Here is a 27280-nt window from a genome sequence, read left to right on the forward strand (position 1 = left end):
CTAGATGGATTTCAACCATTTTTTGAAATTACAAATGGAATTGAAAACATAAGACATCTAGTTAGACATTTCTGTTTAGACATCTTTTCTTTTATACCTCAATATCTCCTTATCTTGATGAATGGGAACATTTGTTTCATCCACAAAGCAAAGACATACAAAGAAATGCAAGCTGATTAAGACGGCATAACTGTAAAAACTAAAAGCGTTTGTCACACAAGCCTAATTCTGGGTTCCCAGAGCCCATTGTGGAAGAGAGAACTAACTTGTGCAAGTCAGCTGTTCCCACACGTGGGCATGGTGCCCATGCTCATATGCACACAGAGAACAATTTAAAAAGACATACAGACGTAATGGCTGGAACAGAAATACTTTGTTTTGTTTGTTTTCATTTTTTTTTTCAAGACAGGGTTTCTCTGTGTAGCCCTGACCTCTGTAGACAAGACTGGCCTTGAACTCACAGAGATTCACCTCTGCTTTCCAAGAGCTGAAATTAAAGGCATGTGTGGTTATAGACAATGATGAAAATCCCAACCATTCCATTTTTACCAATAAGGACTCAGGAGCAAGATCCAGCTAGCTCAGAAAGCTAGAGAAAGCACCCAGCTGACCTTCCTTCTCAGCTCAGGTCCAGATGGAAAAAACCCAAAAGCCTCATTAGTACAACTGACAGCCCAGGAGGAAAAAGCCAAAAAACCCAAGGCCAAAGCCTTGCTAGTTCGAAGCCCAAAAAGCCAGGGAGCTGAGGAGCTGAAGCCTAAGCTAAAGCCAGAGTTTGAGCTAAAAGCTCTGCTTTTTCTCCACGCTGTCTCAAATACCCCTTAACTCAAAGTCCTGCCCACTCTTTAATCCTTGTCAGCTGGTTTCTTGCTCTGCCTCTTGACCTAGGGTTAATCTTATTAACAGAAAGTTCTTGGATTAAAGGTGTGTGTTAGAACTCAACAGCACCAAACAAGAAACAGGGTCTTACAGTTCACAATTTTGGGTTTCCAGTGGGATCAAATATCCTGCAACAGGCATGCACGACTGCCCTGCCCAGCTCCTTTTTAAAATCTGCCACCTGGCTGGCAAGGTGGCTCAGCAGGCAAGCCCTACCACATAGTTCTCTTCCTGCCCCACAGTGTGGAAGTAGAGAAGCAACTTCCTAGAAGTCCCTCGGCCACACGAGCACCAGAGCACCCTCGCCTGTAAGTATAGAAGATATGGTGTGAGCAAAAGCAGTGTGAGGCAGAGTGGCAGCCCATGGGAACTCAGACAGTAGTCAACTGTGAGGTAGTAGAGTGGGCACGCTTTTCTACATACAGCTGGACAGTGGCCACACCGTGATGGGTTTGTCCCTGAGACATTCCTGAAAAGGCAAAGCCACAGGGAGAGAGAGCCAAGTCGGTGTTTGCTTGGGGCCCGGGTGTGGAAGAAGGAATTTCCTATCAAGGGCACACACAAGCAAGCACAAGCTTTCTGAACCAGAAAGCCGCTTTCTTGGGGTATTTTGAGACAGGCTTTCCCTTTGTAGCCCTGGATGTCCTGGAACTAGCTCTGTAGATCAGGCTAGCCTCAAACTCAGAACTCTGCCTCCTCTGTATCTGTCTCCTGGGGTGCTGGAGTTAAAAGGTTATGGCTTCGTGCGTTTTGGTTGTAAAGTGCCTGTTTGTTGCACTAAAGAAAGGTGAGTATCATCGATGTAAATGATACCTCAGTGAACGACTTTGTGAGACTGATTAAGGAAAGGTGATTTCATTCCACAAGGAGAAAAATCTATGGCTGCTCATTTAAGGCACACACAGAATTTACAAATGAAACTCAGTGGATCAGTAAAGGAAGATGTCAACTAATAAAACTATTCTTCGGGATGCAAGGACTCAAAGCCACCAAAGTGACAGGACCCAGAGGTGTGTAGAGTTTAGCCAGCTAGCCAGGGTCTTGCAAAGCTCTGAGGTTGTCCGTAGGCCAGGGGGCGTGGCTTCGGCGAGCTGCTCCGAAGAGGGATTGAGGGGAATTCCGGGTTCAGGAGCGTGAGTCAGTGAGTGTCTTCCCTCTGGCCTCCTGGCCAGTCCCCTCTGACCTCCGCCTTCCCACAGGCCCTCAGCAGCCCCCATCCTGTCCCGACCTCTGGGCGGCCCAGCTCGTTTCTGGTGCCTCCCTGCCTTCCCGGTTCCCTTCCACTCCGCCCCCGTGTGCAGCTATCCCTCCATCTTGGCCTCGGGCCCCACTCTCAGTGTAGGCACCCCGTTTAGTTTCTCTTCTTCCTTTGCCAGTGGCTGCTCCCCGAGAAGCTGAAATCCACAAGGACGTTCAGGTGAGGGTCCCAGGGAATGGCTGCGTGGGATCGCTGGGCCTAGAGAAGAGCTGCCAGCAAGAGGCTTGGGCAAGCTGGGGAGGCCAAGGCAGGCCAGACCGGGCCACGGGGTTAGAGTTTTGCCTTGAGCAAAGGCCAGTGGGTTGTAATTAGGAGCGTAGTGGAGCCTTCTCTGCAGGAAGCAGGTCCAGTCCTTTTTCTCCTGGCTTCTCATTTTGGCTTCTGTGTCAGAATTACTACGGGAATGTACTGAAGACATCTGCAGACCTTCAGACTAATACTTGTGTCACCCCAGCCAAGCTGATCCCCAGGCACATCCGGGAAACTCTGCAGAACATACATGAAGATGTTACTTCAAGGTAGAGGGTGTGTTCTTTCCCCTTGAAGCCTCAGACAGTAGTTTTCTCAGACTGGTCACTAGGGAACTTAGCCATCTCTGCTGGCCATCCTGCTTGCCATATCTATGGTAACACCCCCAAAGTTCTGCACTGAGCTGCCCATTCTCAGCTGTGGGAAGACCCACAGCTGAAGACCCCTTATCTGGGTGTCCCTTGTTATTGCAGGATTCATTCAAGCTCCCTGGGGCCTGACAGACATTAAAGTTTGTTAATAGACTGGCTCAGGCTTTCTAACCAGCCACAGCTCCTGCTAGCCTTGCCTTTCCCTGACACAGTATTGCCTACCCAGAGAGCAGTTATCAAAGAGGGTACCTCCCCCTTGCCCTCCCTCACCCCACTGAAGTCCTCCTTCAGTCACGAAGCAGACCCCTCCTGCACTTCTCCCTGCTGGCACTCTCTGTAGTCATGGTTAGCATTTTTTTTCCCTCCATACTGTAGTTTTTTTACCTCTCAAGTTACAGTCCGTACACCTGGGGGACAGAACACTTTTCCTCAGTTGTTACAGACCTGAGTTCGAATTTTTCAGCAGCCAGTGCCTTAGATGTATCTACTCAACCAATATCTTAGATGGTTTACTTAAGTCTTGCTACCTTGCATGGTGCCTATGACACTGTGCTATGGCAGGCATAGCCCCCATTTAGTGGGGAGACAAGACAGAAGGATAGGTGGACGAGGGAAAAACAGAGGGAGGGAAGTATAGATTTCATATTTGAGAATTTTCTAGCCTCTGTTTTTAATTATTTATTTATTGGTTTTTTGAAGCAGGGTTTTTGAGACAGGCTGTCCTGGACTTGGTTTTGTAGAGCAGGCTGGCTTCGAACTCACAGAGCTTCTCCTGCCCCTGCCTCCACAAGTGCTAGGATTACAGGCCACCACTGACCTGCCTAGCCTGTTGTGAAAGCACACCGTTTCTGCATCTCAGGTATTATGGCTGTGGTCTGGTTGTTCCTGAGCGCCTGGAGAACTGCCACATCTTGGATCTGGGTAGTGGAAGCGGCAGGGATTGCTATGCGCTTAGCCAGCTGGTTGGTGAGACGGGACACGTCACTGGAATAGACATGACTAAGGTCCAGGTAAGGCAAGGATTTAGGGGAAAGGAGAGGTTTCTCCAAGTCATTCTTTGGGGCCTGAAACTACTTCCTGGTTTTCCTCAAGGTAATTGAAGCAGGCTGGGTTTTTGTAGCCTTCATTTCTGCCTCGAATAACCTAGAAGTTGAGGACATTGGTCAATCAGTAACTGTCCTGGAGAATTCAGTCAGAGGTCTAACCTGATAGAGGAGCTTGTGATATCCCTCTGGCACTTCCTCTTCTTCATTCTTCTGCCCTGACAGATTTGCCACAGGAGAAGACTTTCAGGGCAGGGAGCTTCTGTCCTAGGCTGTTGGAATCCTTAGTGTCTCAGGAATCTTGCATATCTATCTAAAATAACCCAGGGTAGGGAAGCCTATGGCATTAAGAATAGGACAGGTTTTAGAAAAAAATGCTTTATTTTTGAAAGATGTTGATTATCAAATCTGTATTTTTCTTTCTCTAGGTAGAAGTGGCTAAAGCCTATCTTGGGTACCACATGGAAAAATTCGGTTTCCAGACACCCAATGTGACTTTTCTTCATGGCTGCATTGAGAAGTTGGCAGATGCTGGGATCCAGAACGAGAGCTATGATATCGTCATGTAGGGCAGCCTTTCCGTTATGCGTAAAGCCCGTTTCTTTTCGAGTACCCAAATGCTGCCACTTTTTGACTAACTGACTCTTGTTTAGGGACTAAACCAAATCTAGCAGGTCTTTGTAAAGGAAGGGAGTGCTCTCTGTGGTCCATTGCAAGGTGTGTCTAGTCTCTTAACACAAAAACATAAACTTCAAAGATCGTGAGTTTTTCTTTACTGCCCCTTGGCTGCACATCTTTGGGTGAGTTCAGAAGAAGGCAATGTTGTGTTGAGTGACAACACATCCGCCCACCAGATGAAAGCTGGTGTATTCCCCAAACCAGCCAGACGGCAGCATGTGCTCCGCTTCTCTGTGGCTGTGGGTCTTGAAATGACAGGGACCTATTGTAAGAAATTGGTATTGGAGGATTTCCTTCTTATGTGGGCATCGGTGGGTACCTATCCAGACTTTGGTGCTAGAGCCCACTGCACACCGAGGCTATGTGGTAAACACAAAATAGCCAGCCAGTTGCTCCCAGGGCCGGACGAACAGAGCACCCCATCAATTCAGACCCAAGAGCTGATATCCAGAGCTAGGGTAGCCATTCAAGATGTGTGAGGCTGCTATTGAGAGAACTTAGCAGACTGTTTAGGGTTTTTTGTTTTGGTTTTTTGAGACCGAGTTTTTTTCGTGTAGTCCTGGCTATCCTGGAACTCAGGATGTAGAACAGGCTGGCCTGGAACTCACATAGATCCTCCTGCCTCTGTCTCCCAAGTGCTGGATTTAAAGGCATGTGCCACCACCACCTGCTCTAGCAGAGTGGTTTACAGTGCTTTTTCTTGCAGGCAGAATGAGTTCACCGTAGAATAATGCTGAAAGCTTAGTAAAGGCGGGTCGCATCGTTGTTGATTATCGCTGGGTATGGGGCACTGCAGCACCGAGGTGCTGAGCCTTTCTGCACCCAGCAGCCGCCGTCTTAGCATCACCTCACACACTTTGCTGTTTCACCACCTAGTTGCTTTGGCTATTGCGCTACTGGGCAAAAACAGGCTTTACTGTAATCTTCTAAGACTACCATCATTTTTTTCCTGTCCTTTTGTTTGTTTTGAGATGGGCTCTTACTACGTAGTTAGGGCTGGCCTGGAACTTGCCATGTAGGCTGATCTGCTTACCTTTGCTTTCTTCCTAAAGGCATGCACCACCACATTTGGCAATGACTGCATCTTTCTTCGTCTTCTTTTCCTTTTTTTTTTTTTTTTTTAATGGCAAATTATGGTATCTTGCCTTTTTCATTTTCCCAGAGTCATTGTTAAATCATGCCAAGGTGATGGGACTAGGCTGTGTTCTTTTCTTTGGATGCTGGGAATTGAACCCTCAAGAAACATTTTTTCCATTGAGTCAGCTACACACATAGCCTCAAATGAAAATGCTGGGAAAGCACTTTTGAGGAGCTTTGTTCACCTGGGCCTTGAACGCCTTGCTTGATAGGCATCTGAGTGCAGGTTTTGTTGCCTGGTGAACCTGAGGACAAAAGCAAGGATCATGCTTCATATTCAGTCTTGCACATTTGTATACACTGGCTGCTTAAACAGTTTTCCTATCGCCCTTGTCTTGGGGGAAGAGATGAGTATGAGGAAGAGAGGAGAGTCAGGAAAAATCAGGTAGCCTGGTTGGTAAACTGTAGGTACCTTTTGGATTTAAAGGACTTAAATCCTTCAACATCTGCTTTTTCTTTCTCACTTTTATAAAGATCCAATTGTGTTATCAATCTTGTTCCTGATAAAGAGCAAGCTCTTCGGGAGGTGTATAGAGTGCTGAAGGTAAGGGGAGGAGGGAGATAATCCTTAAACAGCAGAGAGGGCTGACGAGGTTATGCTGTCTTTTGGAACTAAGACTTCAAATTCTTGATTTATTCATTAAATTAAGAGAGAGCTAAGCTGGTCATGCTGGAAGATCAGGAGTTCAAGACCTTTGCCCTGTAGAGAGTTCAAAACCAACCTCAACCATTTGAGATGCTTTTTCAAAAAACAAAAAAAGGATGCAAAAGGTGAGGTCCAGTCAGGTGAGAGTAGTGCCCTAGGTAGGGTTTATTTTCCTGTCAGGATGCAGGCCATTGGACCGTCCACATGTTTTCCTTCTGTCCTGTTGTTCCTGGTCGCTATTGACTGTGACTCTCAGATAATACCTACAAAGTCACCAACCTACTCTGATAAGTTTCTATGAATTTGCCTTTTCTAGAACAGAGAAACAGGACAGGGTTTCTCTGTGTAGCCCTGTCTGTCCTGGAACTCACTTTGTAGAGCAGGCTGGCCTTGAACTCACTTGCCTCTGCCTCTCAAGTGCTGGGATTAAAAGCATGCCCCACTACTGCCTGCCTTTATTACCATAACTTCTCAAGGGCTAAGACTTAATTCCATGGACGTCATCTGTCAGTTGTATAGACACCTTGGGCTGTATTCTGTTTGGACTCACTAAAAATTTGGGCAATCTGAATGTATTTTAGGGGAGAGACTCATGTTTTTCTCGCCTGTGTTCTTGCTTATTTAAAAACTTTTTAAAAAGATTGACTTATTTTACACGAGTGTTTTGCCTATCCACATACCTGTGTACCACGTGTGTGCCTGGTGCCCCCAGAGGTCAGAACTAAACTTACAGATGATCGTGAGCCACGATGTGGATGTTGGAGACTGAACTTGGTGCTGCTGCATCAGTGGTTCTCAATCTGTGGGTCATGACAAATTGAGATCACATCACACATCCTGCTTATCGGGTATTTACGTTATGATTCATAACAGTAGCAAAATTACAGTTATGAAGTAGCAACAAAATAATTTTATGGGTGCCGGGGAGATTGCTCAGCAGTTAAGAGTGCTTGCTGTTCTTCCAGAGGACCTGGGTTCAATTCCCAGCACCCACATGGCAACTTACAATTGTCTATAACTCCAAGATCCAACACCCTCACACAGACATACATGCATATAAAATACCAATGCACATAAAATAAAAATAAATAAAATTTTTTAAAAAGTTAAAAAGATAATTTTGTGGTTGGGGTCAGCACAACATGAGGAATTTTATTAAAGGGTTGCGGCATTAGGAAGGTTGAGAACCACTGCTCTGCATTCTTGTTGTGTCTACAAGAACAGCAAGTGCTCTTAAACTGGGTTCCTGCTTCTGAGTTTCATTATGCCTGTGTATAGTGTGTGTGCACGCGTGTGCGTGTGAGACCAGAAAGAAGGTGATATCAGCTGTCAGGTGTCACCCTCAGTAGCTTTCACCTTTATTTTTTGAGACGTGGGCTCTCACTGAATCTAGAAATCACCAAATTGGGTAGGACTCCCAGCTGATCAGATGGGACTTACCCATCTGGGCTGGGGTTGTAGACGCAAACCTAGCCGGCTTTTGTGGATGCTGGAGACTGGGACTCAGTAGGTACTCCCAAAAGCCGGCACTGTACCTGACCATCCATCCGTCCAGCCCCTCATTGGAACATTTCCGCAAGTGTAGCAGTGCTCTCAGAGGACATTCATCCTCTCCTTGTCCTCTCAGGCTTCTCCACTTTCCCTTGATCTTCTTGAGTTTTAGAAAGCAATTTTATGTTGGATAGGGCACCAGAGAATAAAATACCTTGTCCCTGTGTGCTGATTTTAACAAGGGAGGCAGCTGTTATTTGTTGGAAGGTCAGCTTGGTCAGTATCAGCTCAAAATACTGGGATTTTGAAACTGATCTTTTGTACTCATCAATTTTTTTTTTGCCTGTTATCTAGGGCCATTATAATCTTTAACCTTGCTCAGATGCACACTGTTCTCTTTCAGCATGGTGGGGAACTCTATTTCAGTGACGTCTATGCTAGCCTTGAGGTGCCAGAAGACATCAAGTCACACAAAATTTTATGGGGTACGTGTGCTCTTGTTTTATTCATATCAATGATTATTGACTAGTGTAGTATAAGTTCCAATGAGACCACTGGATGGGAGAGCAAATGGCCCAAGGCCAGGAGGTTCTCCCCCTTTTTTTTCCCCTGCCACTCAAAAGCAGGCCACTCAAATGAGGGCTAGGAGATGGCACAGTGGGTAAAGGCATCTGTGGTTCCTGGCTGGCAATCTGAATTTGATTCCTGGAACTCATGTAAAGTTGGAAAGAAAGAACAAATTGCATAGAGTTAGTCTCTGACCTGCGCCCTGCATGTGTGCACACACACACTATAAATAAACTGTTAAAAAAGTGATGTGATCTTAGGCAATTTCATTAATCTGTTATTGTTTGTTAAACTGTAAAATGAAAACAGTAACAGACTACTTTTAAAACTATTTTGAAGAATAAATGAGATTGAGTATTTATTCCTTTGTTGCTGTTTAAGGCTCTCTAGAAATTGAGATAAACGAATACTCATGAACGTTTAGGCTGGGAGTGGTACACGCCTGTGCTCTCAGCTCTCTGGGGATGGAAGCAGGAGAATCAAGGCATATTCAAGGCTAGCATGGGCTACACAATGAGACAGGCTCAAAAAAAGCAAATCTTGTTTTTAAAATAAATTGTGTTAAGTTTTTCTTATTATACAATAATATAAACCAGTGATCTCTGTGAGTTCAAGGCCAGCCTGGTCTGCAAAGTGAGTCCAGGACAGCCAGGGCTACCCAGAGAAACCCTGTCTCAAGGAAAACAAAACAAAAACACAAACAAAGAAAAACTGAGTTTGATCCCCAGAATCCTCATGGTGGAAGGAGAAAACCACCCCCTGAAAGCTGCCATCTGGCCTCCACGTGTGCACCATGGTCTGCTGTCTACACACAGAAAACCGAAAAGCGTGTAAGCACATATATAAGTAACTAAGCCAGCTATTGAGGTGTGCACTTTTAATTCTAGCCCTCGGAGGCAGAGGCAGGCAGATCTCTGAGTTCAAGGCCAGCTCTGCATGCAACAGTGGTTCTCAACCTGTAGGTCACAGCTTCTTTGGGGGGCAAATGACCCTTTACAGGGATCGCCTAAGACTACCAGGGAACACAGATATTTACACTATGATTCATAACAGTAACAAAATTACAGTTATGAAGTAGCAACAAAAATAATTTTGTGGTTGGGTGGTCACCATAACCTGAGAAACTGTATTAAAGGGTCACAGCATCAGGAAGGCTGAAGACCTCTGACAAAGAAAGTTATCATCACTATTACTATTATTTGTTTATTTTAAGACAAGGTATCATGTAGCCCAGGCTGGCCCTGAACTCCTCACTGTACCAATGCCGGGGTTACAGGTGTACGCCACCCTGTTTGGTTTTATGCGGTCCTAGGGATCAGATCTGGGACTTTGAGCATGCTCAGTAAGCACTCCACCAGCTAAGCTACACCCCCAGCTCTTGTGGTTTTGTTTTCTTGAGGAAGGGTCCCATACTTGCCCAGGATGACCTTGAACTCTTCATCATCTTGACAGTCTTCACATGCTGAGATTATAGATGTGCACCACCTTGGCCAGTTAGGCCCTACAGCTGGATACTGTGTTCTGGTTAATTGTACAGGCTATGTATGTCCTCAGTACTGCTTTTTATATTGATTGCTCTGTGATTTTTTTTTCTTTTAAGGTGAATGCCTGGGTGGTGCTTTGTACTGGAAAGACCTTGCCATCATCGCCCAAAAAATTGGATTCTGCTCTCCTCGTTTGGTCACTGCCAATATCATTACAGTTCAAAACACAGAACTAGAAAGTGTCATAGGTAGGAAACAGCGGCAGGGAATCGGCAGTGTGAATGGTTTCTGGTCAGTGGTTAGTTTATGAGTGAGTCCCACCGGGAAACTGCATCTTCTCCAAGTGTCCATTTTGTTTCTGAGTGTCCACGTCCAGCCCCTCCCCCAGAGGGATATTTAGTAAAGTGTTTCGAAACCAATCAGTAAATGGATGGAAGTGCCCAGAAAGAAGGTTGATGGCCGGCAGTGAAGAAGGTCACCTTCCCAGTGTGTGCCACACTTGGCTGTTGGCTGCTGCTGGGTGCCAGAAGTGAGCTGTGCTTGTCTGCTTCCAGGTGACTGTCGCTTCGTGTCTGCCACATTTCGCCTCTTCAAACTCCCTAAGACAGAACCAGCCAAAAGATGCCAAGTTGTTTACAGTGGAGGAATCACAGGGCATGAAAAAGAGCTCATCTTTGATGCGAATTTTACATTCAAGGTAAAAAAAGAAAGAAAAGAAAAGCTTCCCACTATGACATGATGGCAGTATGGCTCAGTGGTACAGCACTTGCTAGCATGTGCAAGGCCCCATGTGCCACTACTGCTGCTTTTGTGCCCACCCCTTCCTCCTAACTCCCCCAGCCCAAGTACCTTCCTGGATTTTGAATTTGACCTTGACTTGCTTCCCACTATTCTGATGTCTGTTGGTTTGTGTAGTTTTGTTTTTTCCTTTATCAAAGTCTCCATTTTACGTGCAGTGGAGTTTTATGCCTCCTTCTCTTGACCAGTGGTTCAAAGGTATAGAAATTAGCCCTTTAAGTAGTTAAAAAGATCTCTGGTTTAAGATGTGCTTCAAGTTTGGAGTTTCTAATAAGAGCACATTATCTGGATGAGTGAGGCAAACTCTGTAAGATGCTGCAGCTGCCATAGGGGGCAGAGGCTACCTTCAGAGTGCCTCAGAAATCGGGATGTCATAAGCACGCTGCTTTGTGTTCGGTCCTATCCATTAGGGGTTTGAGTTGTTTTTCCTTCCATGAGGACTTTGTCAAATGTCTGTCACCTGAGATTCACAGCTTCGGGGCTACTCTGATATGTGACATATGTGGGCCATATCCTTGAAGGCCACCTGTCAAGATTCTGCATGGCTGTCAGACCCTCAGGATCACTTAATCTCCCAGTGAGCCCAGGCAGTCCTGCCATTCCAGCGATTCATTCCTGCTCCATGCATTCCTTCAGAAAACTTACCAGACTCCCTTGTCTTTTGGCTTCTTTCTCCCTTTGGGCTGTGTCCTACTCTTCTCCAGCCTTCTTGACCCTTCCTCTCTTTTCTTTAGACTTTAACCTTTCATATTCAATGTTCTGCAATTTTGGGGGGCCATCAACTGAATTTCTTTCAATCTTTGTCGTAATCCAGTTTACAGACAGGGGCAAGACGCAGGCTCTTTTTTCCTGTGGTTTAAGAGTCTACATACTTGAGTTTTGTTTGTTTATTTATTTATTTGAGACAGGATTTCTCTGTGTAGCCCTGGCTGTCCTGGACTCCTTGTAGACCAGGCTGGCCTTGAACTCACAGAGATCTACCTGCCTCTGCCTTCCAGAGTACTAGGATTACAGGTGTGTACGTTACAATACCGGCTGCATGCTTGGGTTTTCTTTCTATGGCTCTTGTCATTGTCTTGAAAGGAGGCATTTGGCTTTTGTAAGCTGACAAAGAACACTGTCTTTCCAAATGCTGTCATTTAGGGCTTTTGTGGCTACTCTTTTCTTTTCATTAACTGATCTTGGGTATTTCCACCCCCTCTTTCTAAGCCTCCCTTCCCACCCAAATCAGGGTCTTACTATATATATAGCTCTTGCTGGTCTAGAACTCACTGTGTAGACCAGGCTGCCCTAGAATTCAGAAAAATCTGCCTGCTTTTGCCTCCTGAGTGCTGGGATTAAAGGCTTGTGCCACCACCCTGGCCTCACTACCCCCACTCCCACCTCACCCCATTTCTTGAGAGGCACTGACAACTGCTTCAATTGTACCTTCCCTGTCAGTTTTTAGACTGCTTTTATCATTCAATGGCTTATCTGTCTTTGTTTTCCTCTGGCTCTTCCTGTGTTTTGATTCCTTGAATTTTCTTCTGTTTAGTTTGATGAGTAACAGGTGGCATTTACCCCCACTACACTCTTTCCCACTTTATCTCGAAACAGATTTCTGTGGTGTATAGGACACTCTGATCTAGCTGACACCCCTCTCAAATGCTTGAAGTTCTCACTCTGTAGAGGTGCATGGTGGGACATGGGTGATGCTGAGGAGGCCAGGGGTTAAATTTATTTTTATAAAATTGTGTTTGTTTCTCAGTTTCTCTCATACCCCAGCTATTACCCAAATAATTGAAACTCTGTTATATTATTTGTTTAATAAGCTTCATGGTACAGCAACTGAGCAGTTTTAATCTGGTCTCAACCCTCTAAGCTGGTAAACCCAGATATACTTACACTTTCCCGCCCTCCCCGCTCAGCAGCGCCGTTGATTATAATAGAGTTGAAAACGCCCTATCTCCTAGACAGTGGGGGTTAAAGGCCTGCACCACCATGGCACAGCTTCTCCTTTTTTATGTGCATGTGTTTATGTGAATGTGTGTGCATACATATGTGGAGGCCAGAGGTCGATACTCAGTGTCATTTTAACATCTTGACATTGGTCAATTGACCATCTGTAAATATATATGAAATTAATTGATGGTCTGAAGATGAGAGACTAGCGAAGGCCTGGGGTGGTGCGTTACCCCCAAAATGCCACTCAGTCATAAGCTTCTGGGTATTTACTTTCTCTCTCTTCCTTTCTTCCTTCCTTCCTTCCTTTCTTTCTTTCTTTCTTTCTTTCTTTCTTTCTTTCTTTCTTTCTTTCTTTCTTTCTTTCTTTCCTCCCTCCCTTCTTTCTTTCTTTCTCTCTCTTTTTCTATTTTTTTTTTTGTTTGTTTTGGATTTTGTTTGCTTTGAGATAGTCTTTCTGTGTAGCCCTGGCTGTCCTGGTTCTGTAGACCAGGCTGGCTTCAAGCTCACAGAGATCAGCTTCCTGAGTGCTGGGACTAAAGGCGTACGCCACTACCGCCTAGCTTAGGATATTTTCTTTCCAATAGGATTGAAGCGCTGGGCTGGCAAGACGGCTCAGCAGGTAAGGGCGCTTGCCTGTGCAGACCTGGCGATCTGAGTTTGATTCCCAGAGCCCATGGAGGAGAGAACGCATACCTCAAGATTACCCTCTGTTCCACTAACCCCAAAAGAACAAGAAAGAGCAAAATGGCATCTTTTGATACTCATTTTATGCTGCCCTTTAGGAAGGTGAAGCTGTTGAAGTGGATGAAGAGACAGCCGCTATCTTGAAGAACTCACGTTTTGCTCAGGATTTTGTGTTCACACCCACTGGAGCCGCACTGCCAGCTCCCCAGGGAGGTTCTGAATTAGAAACAAAGGTTTGTTTGACTTTCAGTTCCCTTCTTCAAACAGGTCCCTTAAAACGACAAACTACAGGCTTACAAAAACGATAGCTTTCTTTGCAGCTGGCTACCACAACTCATTTCTAGGCTACCTGTGTGCATAGATGATTTGATTTTGTTATATATATATAGTTGTTTTTTTTTTTTACTTAAAGATTTATTTCTGTTTTATGTGTGTGGGTGTTGTGCTCAAATGTACGTCTGTGCACTGTATGCAATGCTCACAGAAGCCAGAATTCCTTGGAACTCAAGGAATGGTTGCCACAAGGGTGTTGGGAATAAAACCTAGTTCTTCTGGAAGAGCAGCCAGTGCTCTTAACCACTGAGCCACCTCGTAAGCCCATAAATTCATTTTTCCTTTAATTCCTAACCACAAGCCAATAATAACCTTTGAGATTTTGGGATATCTGTGAATCAACTGAAGGTATCTATAAGGCCCCTACAATTGTGTTTATATATATAATTTCTTGGGAAACTATCTGTTGCTTTGATCAAGTTTTCAAAAGGGTCCATATACAAAAAAGAGTTACCATAGAAGCACCTTACATGCTGGACTCAGTACCTCAAACCCATAATCCTAGCGACTAAGAACGAGGGGGAAGCAGTAGTTGAATCCAAGAGTTTAAGACCTTGGGCAATAAAGCAAGACCTTGTCTCAAAAACGAAACCGGGTGCGAACACTTGCAGCCAGTGCTAAGCTGTCTCTCTAGCACTAAAAAGGAGCTCTCACCTTTGATTATTTATTCAGTTATTATCTCTGTGTGTGTCACAGTGTGACGATGTGTGTGTGTGCGTGTGCAGAGGTTAGAGGTCAGCCTGTGGGAATCAATTCTCTCTCTTTGTCAGAAGGTGTTCGGGAATAAACTGGCCCTCAGCTTTGACAGAGCACCTTCACCTGGTGAGCCATTTTGTCAGCTCCCCATCTTAAGCATTTACAAATGTGTAGCTCAGTGTCATTTAGGTCACTCACAGGGTTGTATAACCATCAAGACTCTTTACTTCCAGAACTTTTGCGGCCTCATCCCCGTTGAGCAGCCATTTCCCAGTTCCTCCTCCCACTGGCTCTTAGCAGTGGCTCATGGTTTTGACCCACGGGTCCGCCTGTGCTTGAACTCACACACACATGGCCTTTTGTATCTGACCTTTTCACCTGGGTTTCCAGAGCTTCTTCACTGGGGCTGTTCTGCTCTCTCCGAGTAGGGCTAGAACACTTGGTTTATCTGTCCCCCACCTGACAGGCATTGTCCTGCTTCTTGAAGATTAGAAGCAGTGCTGTTAGGAGCGTGAACTTGCAAATACTTGCTTGACTTTCTGCTTCCAAAGATGTTGTGTCGATACCTAGAAATAGACTTGTTAGCTAGGCTCAGTGGTGCACATTGTAGTCCCAGCACTCAGGGAGGCAGAGGCAGGTGGATCTCTGTGAGTTCGAGGCCAGCCTGATCTATAAAGTGGGTCTCAGACAGCCAAGGCTATGCAGAGAAACCCTATCCTCAAAAAAACAAAACAAAACACAACAAGACAAAGAGTGGAATTGTTTTTTCCACATTTCTAATTTTTGATGGCTTTTGATGTTGTTTGTTTTGAGACAGGGTCTCACTATGTAGTCCTGGCTATCCTGGAACTCAGTATGTAGACCAGGTTGGCCTTGAACTCACAGAGATCTGCTTGTCCCTGCTTCTAGAGTACTGAGATTAAAAGGAACATGCCACCATGTCTGCCAGATTCCTAGCTTGTAGAGAGTGGCAGGCCTGTCCTTCACAGTACCTGATCAACTCTGTATACCAGTCACCACACATGACAAGAGCAAGGACAGTCTGACTTGTGCTTATGCAGAAGCAGGTGATCTAAAAAGGCCCTGGGCTGCCTTCCCTTATCTACAGTAGCAGGCTCCAGCAGAACAGGGAAAACAAAGGCGGTCATCCTTAGTGTGTTCTTGCCCTCTTGTCAAGGTGGCCAGCCTTGTCCCTGAGATCTCTGATGTCAGTGACTCTGTCCTTATCACCGCTTACCCCCTTCCCTTATTCTGTGAACATCTGGCCCAAGTCTAGTCAGTTTCTTCCTTTATTGTCCTTGTCTCCTTCAGGGTCATCTGGCCTAGGAAAGGAACTGGAACAGACAAGCCACTAACATTGTGTGTTAAGCTAGCAAAATATAGGCTGTAAAAGTGCTCTCCCCCGTCTCTCCTGCCCCACGATGTATAGTGGCTCTGGAAGCATGGATGGATGAGCAACAGCTCCTTGTGGCCATGCAGCCTTCTCAACATTTAGGGTTTTTTTCCAGAACAGAGCAGTGCAGACCAGTGCATGGCCTATGCAACAGCAAGCAGCTGTGCCAAGAAAGATTTTCATTGCATATTTTTCTGGGACAGGGTTTCTCTGTGTAGCCCTGGCTATCCTGGGACTCAGTCTATAGACGAGGCTGGCCTTGAACTCAGAGATTCACCTGACTCTGCCTCCTGAGTGCTGGAATCAAAGACATGCACCGCTACCACCCAGTGAAAAGATTTTTAATAGAGGAAAACTGGGAAGACTTCCCTGAGACTGGAAAGTTCAGGAGCCAAAACACAAGAAAAGACAGATAGAAACTGAAGAAATCAGCCCTCCATTTCATTGCCTGGATTGGCATGAACTTCTGATCCCCCCTGTCTCTACCTTCTAAATTCTGGATTACAAACATGGACCACCATGCTAGGTTCACATGGTTACTGAGGAGGGGCTAAGAGGGAAAAATCCTAGGAAACAGCCATGTGGGCTGGTCTGTGTCCGTGTGTACACGTAGGTGGGTCAGTAGTGCCCTCCCTCTGGAATACAGACTGACTACATCTCTCCTGCAGCCCCTTCCTTCCTCTCCCTTCTCATGACAGCCACCACTGCCTAATAATTTAAAGCAGCCAATAACAATATGTGTAGCCATATATGGGAGACAAGCCAAAAATGTATAAGAGCCTCAGTCTTGAAGCATTTGGGACCTCTAGTATTTGGATAGGGTCCCTAGATGCCTGAGGGCATAACGGGGGGCATAACTTCTGGTAGAAGACGTTTTGGGCCCCATTTTTAAATTAACTTTTGATTTTTTTATATATTAATTACAGTTTATTCATTTTGTATCCCAGCTGTTGCCCCCTCTTTCATTCCCTCCCCATCCCACCCTCCCTCACTCCCTCATCTCCTCCCAAGCCCCTCTCCAAGTCCACTGATAGGGGAGGTCCTCCTCCCCTTCCATCTGACCCTAGCTTATCAGGCCTCATCAGGACTAGCTGCAATGTCCTCCTCTGTGGCCTGGCAAGATTACTCCCCTCTCAGGGGAAGGTGATCAAAGAGCCAGCCATTGAGTTAATGTCAGAGACAGTCCCTATTCCCATTACTAGGGAACCCACTTGGACACTGAGCTGCCATGGGCTACATCTGTGCAGGGGTTCTAGGTTATCTCCATACATGGTCCTTGATTGGAGTATCAGTTTCAGAAAAGACCCCTGTGCCTGGATTTTTTTGGTTCTGTTGCTCTCCTTGTGGAGTTCCTGTCCTCTCCAGGTCTTACTATCTCCCCCTTCTTTCCTAAGATTCTCTGCATTCTGCCCAAAGTTTGGTTATGAGTCTCAGCATCTGCTTTGATACACTGCTGAGTAGAGTCTTTCAGAGGTTCTCTGTAGTACACTCCTGTCCTGTTTCCTGTTTTCTCCTTCTTCCAATGTCCATCCCATTTGTCTTTCTGGGTGAGGATTGATCATCTTACCCAGGGTCCTCCTCCTTCCTTAGCTTCTTTACGTGTATAGATTTTAGTATGTTTATCCTATATTATATGTCTAATATCCTCTTATAAGTGAGTATATACCATGTGTGTCTTTCTGCTTCTGGGATACCTCACTCAGGATGATCTTTTCTAGATCCCACTGGGCCCCATTTTTTATACTGCAGAGCCTGTGACATTTCATTCCAAATATCAACTAGTCCAAATTTTGCTTCATTTATTAGATAATAATTATATCTCTACTGTTTTGAAATGTTGTCTTGTATAATCTAATCTTTTTTTTTTAAAGCGACAGTATTTGATTACATTTTTATTTTAATTTCTGTGTACATGTTACGGTCAAAGAACAATTTATAGGTTTCAGCTCCCTCCCTCTTTTTAGGATTCTTTTGTTTTGTTTTTGTTTTTTCAGGACAGGGTTTCATTGTATAGCCCTGGCTGTTTTGGAACTAGCTCTGTGGACCAGGCTGGCTTGAACTCAAAAATCCCCATCTCTCCTTCCTAAGTATTGGCCTTAAGGTGTATGCCACCACTGGCCAGCCTTTTCAGGATTCTGTTATTGTTCTTCCATGTACCCTTTACTGTGGTCTCAAAAATTATCTTTCTTCAAAGTTTTTCACTTTCATGTTGTTTTTACTTTATTGTAGTTTACGTCAACATACACTTACATCAACATACCAGTAAGCCTTGTGGCATTTCCCCCTGCAGTCTTTAAGAGAGCCAAGTTTATTAGAGATCCGCTGTGAGACCGCTCAGTGTCTGGGGACTGATGCAGCGTGCCGAGGGAGAGGCAGACAGAGCCAGGTCTGTACACAGGGTAGTTTACTGATGGACTTATGGACAGAAGTGTGGGCCTAAGCAGCAGCAACACTGGTTGGAGCCCCAAAACGTGGGCCAGAAAGAGGACATGTATGAGGATGGAGACTGACGTGACCTTATTCTAGCCGGAGTGACTCCAGTTCTCTTAGGAGTCTGCCAGAGCTGTTGCTGCACCCCTGTGCCAGGCTGTACTGCTGCTCTCTGCATGCCCTAATGGCTCTTGTCTATTATCACTTGTTAGAAAACCACTGTGGATGGTGATTTGTGGGTGTACCTTGGGAAACAACCACGGTAGTTACAGCTGGAGATGGCTGCAGTCATAACAAGCCCAACCTTTTGCTGTTTCGAGACAGGGTCGCACTTTGTAGTCCAGATTTCCTAGACTTCACTATGTAGACTAAGCTGTCCTTGAACTCACAGAGATCTGCCTGCCTCTGCCCACTGCCCCCAACCCAGTGCTTCGATTAATGAGTGTGCTACACCATCAACTCCAAGACCAATCTTTTTTTTTTGGGAGAGATGAGAGATAAAGAGATAGAAAAAGAGAGCAGCAGGAATGGTTTCTTTTTCCAAAGCCAATCTTTGCACAGCATTCCTTATGACCCTTTCTGTCTCCTGTGCCTTCCTCTGCCGCAGTGCACCCTGGTCCTACTGGAGGCTACAGCACTGTGCTGGCGGTGCGGGGAGGTTGTTTGTTCAGCTTGTGAAGAAAAGTCCACAGCAACAGGAGTAGTGCTGTGTGAGAAGAGACAGGGCACATGCAGACAATAATAGTCAGCCTTTCCTGCTGGAGTCACCAGGACAGAATCCTAGCATGCCTCCTACAGAAAGGGTACGGAACTAGCTAAGCACTAATTTAGGTTTGCTAATAGCCCCGCTTTCAGGACACACACGCACACCTCAGTGGAGCCAAAACCAACTAAAGATCACAGTGATGAATGGAAACCTAAATGCAAATTTCTAATAAACAGTGGCTATAAGTCCAGGGCCTAATGGGATTAATATGAACCATGCTGGAAGAGCTGGAGACACCTCACACAGCAGCAAGAAATAGCTGATCTAGGGGACCCAGGTCACTGAGCACAGGCACTACCACATTGTCTCCATCTCTGCATTTATTTATTATTTATTTTGAAAATGATTTTTTTTTTTTTTTAAAGACATAGGCTCACCAAGTAGCCCAATCTACTCATTCTCCTGCCTCCACTTTGCCAGGTTCGAGATCAGGGCCGTGAATACTTGGATTCAATGCTTACAGTGAGTGGAATAGCTGCATGGTCTGTCTTTGTCTTAACTCTGTAGACTCTTTGCACAGCTTGGGCGTGGATGGCCTTTGGGACAGGCCTTACAACCCCCAAGCATTCATAAGGATCAGAGGTGGCATCAAGGTTGTTCTCCAGGGACTTCAGCCTAGCCAGCCAAGGCGAGCTTCAGGCTCTGAATCAGTTATTTTAATAAGCGGTTCTTTCTGTCTCCACCAAGCCTGCTGCCTAAGGGTTCTGTGGCAGATCGGAGTGCCATGATGTGTTTGAGTGTCATCCCTAACAGCATGTCCTGGGAAGCTGACGGTCTGGGTGCTGTCATTCTCCAGCCCTTTGACGGTCTCCCTCAGCTGGAAGACTTGGTGAAGCCAGGAGGCGTTTTTTTTCACTGTGCCATCCACAATATCAGCGCTCCGTACACTGCCCGGTCATCAGTGCGCTTGACTTGCCTCATGTGCCAGTGAAGGTATCAGGCATCCCTCAGCCTCTCTGGCATTCTGCTATCAGGGCCAGACATGTCTGTAGTAGGCTGTGCTACAGGGTAGACACTTTGCCTTCTCTATGACCTAACTGCATACCTCCCATTTTCCAGAGTCAGTTAAACCCCATCCCACTCTATGCCCTGAGGTGGTGAGGCAGCTTCGTAAGTAACTGGGCCCCAGACTTTCCACTGCCTAGAAGTAGTGAGAGGTCTGCCCTCTGATGGTTCTCTGGAAGGCCAGTTTACACGGTGACCAATGAAGACTCTGTGTGCTCTCCAGTTATGTCCTAGGGCATTGTACACGGATCTATCCAGTTTCAGCCCCCTCCAGAGATTTGAGCAAGGTACCTCCTGTTTCTGCCAGAGAGCCCAGCTCATGCCATCTGTAACCTGGAAGAGGGGTGCCCAGAATTTGCACCTCAGCTATCCCTGTACATGTCTGTATGTTCTTTGCCAGCGGGAGGTACAGGAGCCTTGTATTTCATCTTCTGCTCTGCCTGGAAACAAATGAGTCTTATCTGATCTTGCCACCCCATAGGAAACTCCTGGGTGGCCTGGGGCCTTGGATTTTGTTGGAGTTGATAACCCTTTGTGAGAGGAGATATACCTTCATCCTACTGAGTTCTGAAAGAGACTATAACCTTCCTTTTTTCCATGTGGGACCAGATCACATTAGCTTGAAATGGGGCCCTAAGTCACTAGGCTGTGACAGGAAGAGACTGAACAGGTATTCCCGAGAAAGAACCAAACGAAGGCAAAGTCACAGAGCCAAGGTAGGGTGTGCCTTTTTATCTGATCCCCAGGTAATGTAGGTACCTCAGCATAGGTGCTAGGCCTTACCTTATTTAGTTCCCTATAATCCACAGCCATTCTCCAAGTTTTGTGTGCCTTGTTGGAGGTACTGTGGGAAGGCATTGAAGTCCCAGCCCGCTCTGCTTCCTTTGCTGTCTCTCTAATCTTAACATGTCAGTTCTGTTTTGTTCTACTATCCATCTAAAGGCAGTAGGATGAACCGGGTCCCAATTTGCTTCCCCTCTCATTACCATCTTGGCTCTTTGAACCTTGATTCCAAATTCCCTGCAGGAGTCCCATGCCTTTCCTAATGGAAGAGCACCCGGGAGTGCCCTCCAGGATCAGGAAGCCTTCCAGCAGTCAGCACCATACTATTGATTGCTCTGATGGAGTTGCCCTGGTGGAGCATTCTGGGTTGCCTTGGAGCCATGTGCTTTCAGTGTCCACACATCAGAGAAGAGTTCTTTTCTCTGTCTCTGAGAACCAACTAAACAGTCAGCTCCATGTGAGGCTCAGGTCATTCTACAGCCTTTGCTTCGAGGTATCTTCAACCCAGGGAGTTGGTATATCCATCTAGTTTTGCCATTACTGTTGGATTATAGAACTTCCTTGTCTTCCTAGGAAATGTTCTTCCTTGTGTTCAGGCTTAAGATCTGCCTCAAAGCCTCACAAGACTCCAGCATCCTGTGGGGTGGGGGGAGTGTGTGTGTGTGTCTTTTCCATAGGAGAGCTGCCACTAAGCAAATCATGTCCTCTTATGTTACCCTAACCTACCTTCCATTTCTTTTTTCTCTTTCTTTTCTTTTGTTGTGAACAGAGTTTCTCTTTGTAGACTTGGCTGCGCTAGACTCGCTTTGTAGGCCAGGCTGGCCTTGACCACCCTTCATTTCTTATCTCTCTCACTTCGATATGCCCTTTTCCCCTGGCAGACTTGATGACAAATCACATTCTGCCGAGGCCATCGTTCCTCTGTCCCAAGTTGGCAATAGCCTGTCCTGTGTCAGAAACACCCTGTCAAATGAGGAGGGGAACAAAGAGGACGATAATCTTCTGCAGGAGTGTTTTTGACAGCTTGTGTTTGTTTTTGGTTTTTTTGAGACAGGGTTGCTCTGTGTTGCCTCCACTGTCCTGGACTTGCTTTGAAGACCAGGCTGGCCTTGAACTCAGAGATCTGCCTGCCTCTGCCTCCCTGAGTGCTGGGATTACCGGCATGTGCCACTATGCCCAGCTCCTCAGCTTGTTTTCTATTCTGCCTGTAAAAATGTCTTCATTGAAGCTGGGCATGGTGTCACACACCTTTAGTCCCAGCACTCAGGAGGCAGAGGCAGGGGCTTCTCTGTTTGAGTTGGATCTGAGTTCGAGGCCAGCCTGGTCTACAAAAGCCATGGATGTTACACAGAGAAACTTTGTCTAGGAAAAAAAAATACCTCTTCACTCAGTCCCTGAGATGGAGGCATAAGTAGTTTGCTGCTGCTCAGTCTTGCAGCCCCCTGGGCTTTCTCTGGGCTTTCCTCTTCTGTGTGCCCCTCCTCCCACCCCCATTCAGTCACGCCTCTCCCATGCTCACTGTGATCCAGTCTGCAGCACAATAATTTCTTTGGTTGTGGTGGGCACCATACAGGTTCTGCCTAAGGGCCAGAAGAGTTGGCAATGTTATTCATTTCCTCAGCTGTATTTTGAGAGAAATGCCACAACCTCCATGTTCCACCCATCATTTTCAGACTCAGTGTGGCAGTGTCTGCAGGGTCCATGGACTCTACAGTGATACAATATTAGGGAGTGGACAGCCCTCCAGCATTGGCACATGCTGTGCCCTGTTGCTGGACTCTTTACCCCTATAAGGTCAAGGAAAAAGCAAAGCTCATAGGCAGAGAGTCCCGGACCTCCACCATCAGCCTCAGTTTCTCTCTCAGGCCTCTCTCCCAGGTGTGCTACCTTGTGTATCCACACTCACTGCAAGACAGCCCCTTGGAACTATTTCTTAGCCCACTCCTCGCCTCCAGCCCACCCAGCAGCAAGCTAGGGCCTTATGTTTGATCTCTTGTTTTCCCATTTTCTAAGTAAGGTTGGAGGCAGAGACAGAAGTAGAGACGCGCTATCTCTTTCGAGTCATAGTTCTTCCAGTTTTGTTTGCAGCCAGCTGGACATCACGATGGAACAGCTGTGTGACCCAGAGATACAGCCTCACACTCCGGAGGGGGAGGGGATGCTTATTATTTTTTTTAATGGGAGAATTTGATGATAAACCGTGGTGTACAGAGAGTGTGGGCAATTGTGTATTTGTCCTTTTCCCCTTCCTCCTCTCTTTCTTCTTTCTCCCTCTTTTCTTTTCTCTTTCTTTCTCCTTCTGTTCCCCCCCTTCTTTTTCTTCTTTTCATTTCTGGGGATTGAACTCATGATGTTTTGCATACAGGGTAAGCAGACTTGGTTGAGCTGTGTCCCTAGCCCTCTGTCTTCTTTTTAATCCTGACAAGCAAAGTTTCCCTATTTCATTGTTTCATTATTGTTACATTGTGCCTGGGTGAGAGACATAAGCGGGAGGACCAGGAGTCAAAGGTCATTCTCAGCAACATATTCAAGGCCAGCCTGGATGGTAGAAGACCCTGTAAAAAAAAACCAATCAGTCAGTCATCAGCGAGTTACATAGTTGAAATGCAGCAGCATCTGAAATGATGCAAGCAGGACTCCTGCAAGGCCACCTGGCTGCAGCGGGTAGTAATGGTGGTGGTAACGTGAGCAACAGGTGGACTAATTTAGAGATGAGTTTGACAGAACAGCCATGTGTTCGAGGTGCGGTGTAGTCCTTACAGTGCCCTTTGTGATACTCAGCCCACGCATGAAGAAGCTGGGGTGCAGGGAGATGAATGTCTTCATCCACGGCACATGGCTAGAAAGCGAATTAGAACTCACACCAGCTTCCAATGGGCTCTTTAAGCATCTCACTGCATCCCTGCGAAGGGGTGTTTGCCCAGATGCCCTCTACTCTCATTTCACCCTAGTCTTTCAGGACCAGAAACGTTTGGAATGATGTTGGCATGTCTTCCCACTAGTAGATAGGGCACTGGAAGGTAAGATGGGTATGGAAAATCATTCGTGTGTGTTTGGGTGGTGCCTGCATGTGAGTGTGTATGTGTGTGCACATGCAGAGACTGCAGGTAAATGTCTGGTGCCTGCCTCCACCATTCCCCACTGTTGTTTAGAGAGAGAGAGAGAAAGAGAAAGAGAGAGAAAGAAAAAATGAAAGAGAGAAAAAGAAAAAAGAAATGGAGAGAAAGAAAGGAAAGAAACAAAAAGAAAGAAGAAACAAAAAGAAGAAACAGAAAGAGAGAGAAAGAGAGAGACAGAAAAAAGAAAGAGAGAGAGAAAGAAAGAATGAAAGAAAGAAAGAAAGAAAGAAAGAAAGAAAGAAAGAAAGAAAGAAAAAGCCGTTTTGTTTTACCAGTGAAGACTCATGAGCCAGATGCTGGGGTGAAAACCAGCTAGCTCAGAGAGGCAGAGAAAACACCCAGCTGACCTTCCTTCTCAGCTCAGGTCCCAGAAGGAAAAGGATGGACGAAAGCTCCAAGCTAAAAGCTTGATAGCTCAGCTGATGGCTTAGTAAGAGAAAGCTAAAAAATAAACAACAACAACCAAACCCAAGGCCAGAGGCTTGCTAGCCCAAAGCCCAAAAGGCCCAGAAAGCCTTAGAGCATATGCCTAAGCCTAAGCCAAAGAGCTAAAACAAAAAAAGCCCTTTCTTTTTCTCCACACTGTCTTAAATACCCCTCAACTCAAAGTCCTGCCTGCTCTTTAATTCCTGTCAGCTGGTTTCTTACTCTGCCTCTTGGCCTAGGGTTAACTTTATTAGATCCTATGTACAGAAAGTTCTTGGATTAAAGGTGTGTTCTAGGACTAGCTGAACCACACCATCATCACCTCTTTACAATAAACAGAAAGCTCTTGGATGAAAGGTGTGTGATAGGGCTCAACCACACTAAACAAGAAACAGTGTTTTACAGTTCACAATTTCAGGGTTCACAATGAGATCAAATATCCTGCAGCACTCCACCCTATTTTTTGTTTTGAGACAGGGTCGTGCACTAAACTTGCAGCTCACTGTTTCCTGGAGGAGTGAGCAGTGAGTTCCAGGGATCCTCCTGGCTCCACCTTCCCCAGTGCTGGAATTACAGGCATGTGTAACCATATTTGGCCTTTCATGTAGATGCCGCTGTCTGAACTCGGGTCCTCACACTTATGCAGTGAGTACCCACTGAGCCATCTCCTGGCCTCTGGAGATCATTTTTGTGAGTCAAAGAGAAGCATGGCTAACTCTGCTTAGCACGAGCCCCTGGTGCTCCTAAGAGAAAGACATGCAATGGACGTGAGGGCTCAGCGGCGCCAGCAGTATCCCCGAACACAGGTTTTAGTCTGCTGGACAGGAAGTCCAGGTCCAGGGTGCCTTTTTGACATTAGAAGGGTGGAAATGGGCTGGACAGATGGCTCACTAGGTAAGTACACTTGCTTTTCTTGCAGAAGACCCGGTTTGGTTCCCAGCACCCACATGGCCACCTTCAACCTTCTGTAACCTCAGTTCTGAGGGATCCGGCCTCCTGTTCTGGCCGGTACAGGCACTGCACATCTGTGGCACCCAGACATTCATTCAAAGAAAGCACCCATACACTAAAATAAAAATAAATCATTAGCAAAAACGAAAGGTGGGGCCTGAAGGCGAGCAAGGTCATGGCCCCCATTCAAATGAGGCTACCAGTGTCTTGAATGTAACAGCCTTCCATGCTCCTGCTGGAATGTTCATCGTTAACAGGGTATAAACTAAAACTGTATCACTCTTCAGGTGACTTGGTCATGCTCTGGGTTCTCTGTCTTTGGGCCCAGTTGGCCCTTGGTCCACTGGTGCCCCTGGAAGAAGCAGCTCACTCAGAGGCAAAAGGAGGAAAGAGAAAGATAGTTGTTCCTCCCAAGAGCACGGTACTCTGCTCTAAGGTCAGGGTGGCTGTTGGTGGCCATCTCTAACCTGGACATTGGCAGCTGTACTGCTATCTCCAATTTAGCATTCTTATGTAATATTTCCAGAGAATACGGCACAGGAAGGGAAGTTTTAGCATTTCAGGATTTTAGTTCCAAAGGTAAAAGGCACATGCTTTGGAGAGTTTCACAAAAGAGAGCCAGGTGAAATCAACTCTCCTGGCCCAGCAGAAAACTCTCTTTAAGCAGGGTATGGTGGCTTCTGCATTTAGGAGGCTGAGGCAGGAGGATCACCATGAGTTCCAGTCTAATCTGGTCTACAGTGTAAGACTGTCTTAAACTACCACAACAAAAGCCACTTTGGGGCTGAGGTCTGGTTCCGTCGCTGGAGTTGTTGCCTGTACGAGCCAAGCCCCAGCCTTGGCCCCAGCGCTCTCTTAAGTGTCATAGTGAGCTGAAGGCCAGTCTGGGCTATGTGGAACCCTGTCTGAAAACCAAAGCAAACAAAAGCTAGTTCCCCCTACCTTGAACAGTCTTTAGGTAAAGGTTGCCTTGGAGGAGTGATAATCTAATTAGAGCTTCCAAAAGAAAGGGCCATCTTTTGTTCCTTAGTTTGTAGCCCAGGCTGGCCTCCAGCTCACCAATGTAATCATGGATGAGGAGACCCTAAGGTCTAGACCCTTCTGCCTCTACCGTGACAATGCTGGGGGTGGGGGTAGAATTATGTGACATGAGGCTTATCTTAAAAGGTCATTTGAATCCTAGAATGGGAATGCTGCTCTGAGGACTGGATGGTTTGGTGTGTAACATTTTATCTTCCGCCTTGGTAAATCAGCCCACATCAAACAGAAATATTAGCGTCTGAGCCCTTCAAACCCCTGGCCCCTTTCATTCTGGTTTGCCTTTTGACAGGTTATGATCAGAGATCCATTCAAGCTTGCAGAAGAATCCGACAAGATGCAGCCCCGACGTGTGCCTCAGGGCGCTGGAGGCTGCTGTGGCAAAAATAAAAGCTGCTAGATCTCCAGCTGGCACGGAGCCCACTGGGCTCGAGAGGGTGGCCAAAGAATGGGTCACATCGACTTCTGAACCCGCTCTTCCCCGGTGCACAGAGTATGGGAAGACGGCAAAGGCACCACATGATTACTGTCAGGAATGAGTGATTTTTAGAGGGTGTTAATTTAAAAAAGTGAGATTCACCTGTTTTTTCTACATCACTATTTCAGAGTTCTGGTGCCACCTGGTGGTGAGGAATAGAACTAGGCGCCTTAAGGTTTACTCAAAGGCATCAAAATTGGAGGATGGTGAGAGGACATCTTTCTGGCTTACCCCAGGACACCTCTGGACATTTCTCTGTCTTTACTCAGGAAGCTGGGTACTTACTAAATTTATGCTAACTATGCTAAAAGATTGTCAAGTCAAATTTGGTAGGCGTACTGTCTTCAAACCTTTTTTCCCCCTTTTCTGTAATTGAATGAAGAAATGAAAAATAAATTTGACTTCAGTTAACCCTGATGATTGCTGCCACCCTGACTGTCTGTAATATGTCTTAACTGGTGTTTTTGAAGAAAGGAGAGCTAAGCAATACAAATAGGATTTCTCTCTCCTTGTAAGATGCTCTTTTGAAACTTAGGGAAAGGCTGGGTTTGCTTCTAGGACCGTGTTAAGGAAGTATGAGCACTAAAGGAAAGGCCAGTGGTAGTTAGTTGAAGGGACACAGAAATCTTGGTC

At 46.0% G+C, this 27280-nt stretch overlaps 1 protein-coding gene and 1 long non-coding RNA gene across 5 annotated transcripts; one reads left to right on the forward strand and one right to left on the reverse strand.

The window, feature by feature from the left end:
* Window positions 1-969: 969 nt before the first annotated feature.
* Window positions 970-27064, forward strand: As3mt (arsenite methyltransferase). 3 transcript variants are annotated; one of them, XM_060390670.1, is made up of 11 exons: window positions 970-1187; window positions 2256-2296; window positions 2528-2662; window positions 3617-3767; window positions 4229-4365; window positions 6090-6159; window positions 8156-8237; window positions 9920-10051; window positions 10358-10500; window positions 13328-13462; window positions 26462-27064. In XM_060390670.1, exons 3-11 carry the CDS (start codon window positions 2637-2639, stop codon window positions 26567-26569), a joined length of 984 nt encoding a protein of 327 aa, XP_060246653.1. In that variant the 5' UTR covers window positions 970-1187; window positions 2256-2296; window positions 2528-2636; the 3' UTR covers window positions 26570-27064. The 3 variants fall into 3 exon arrangements, with proteins under 3 accessions (XP_060246653.1, XP_021506152.1, XP_021506160.1); XM_021650477.2 differs by lacking the exon at window positions 970-1187 and adding an exon at window positions 1918-2020 and having other exon boundaries at window positions 2528-2655; XM_021650485.2 differs by lacking the exon at window positions 970-1187 and having other exon boundaries at window positions 2027-2296.
* On the reverse strand, window positions 4365-7972 carry LOC132656399 (uncharacterized). Of its 2 annotated transcripts, none has more exons than XR_009594130.1 (3): window positions 7797-7972; window positions 6942-7061; window positions 4365-5860 (listed from the first exon to the last, which is right to left on the reverse strand). It is a non-coding gene; the product is annotated as an uncharacterized LOC132656399 (long non-coding RNA). The 2 variants fall into 2 exon arrangements; XR_009594132.1 differs by having other exon boundaries at window positions 7702-7972.
* Window positions 27065-27280: the final 216 nt, after the last annotated feature.

This window comes from Meriones unguiculatus, chromosome 1 (genome assembly GCF_030254825.1).
Source record: "Meriones unguiculatus strain TT.TT164.6M chromosome 1, Bangor_MerUng_6.1, whole genome shotgun sequence".
Lineage (NCBI taxonomy): Eukaryota > Metazoa > Chordata > Mammalia > Rodentia > Muridae > Meriones > Meriones unguiculatus.

Bases quoted from the DNA above. Each gene is read 5' to 3' on its own strand.
- As3mt (XM_021650477.2), top strand. The intron at 10,501-13,327 runs GTAAAAAAAGAA...GCTGCCCTTTAG, and splicing joins ATGCGAATTTTACATTCAAG to GAAGGTGAAGCTGTTGAAGT. The intron at 13,463-26,461 runs GTTTGTTTGACT...GCCTTTTGACAG, and splicing joins GTTCTGAATTAGAAACAAAG to GTTATGATCAGAGATCCATT.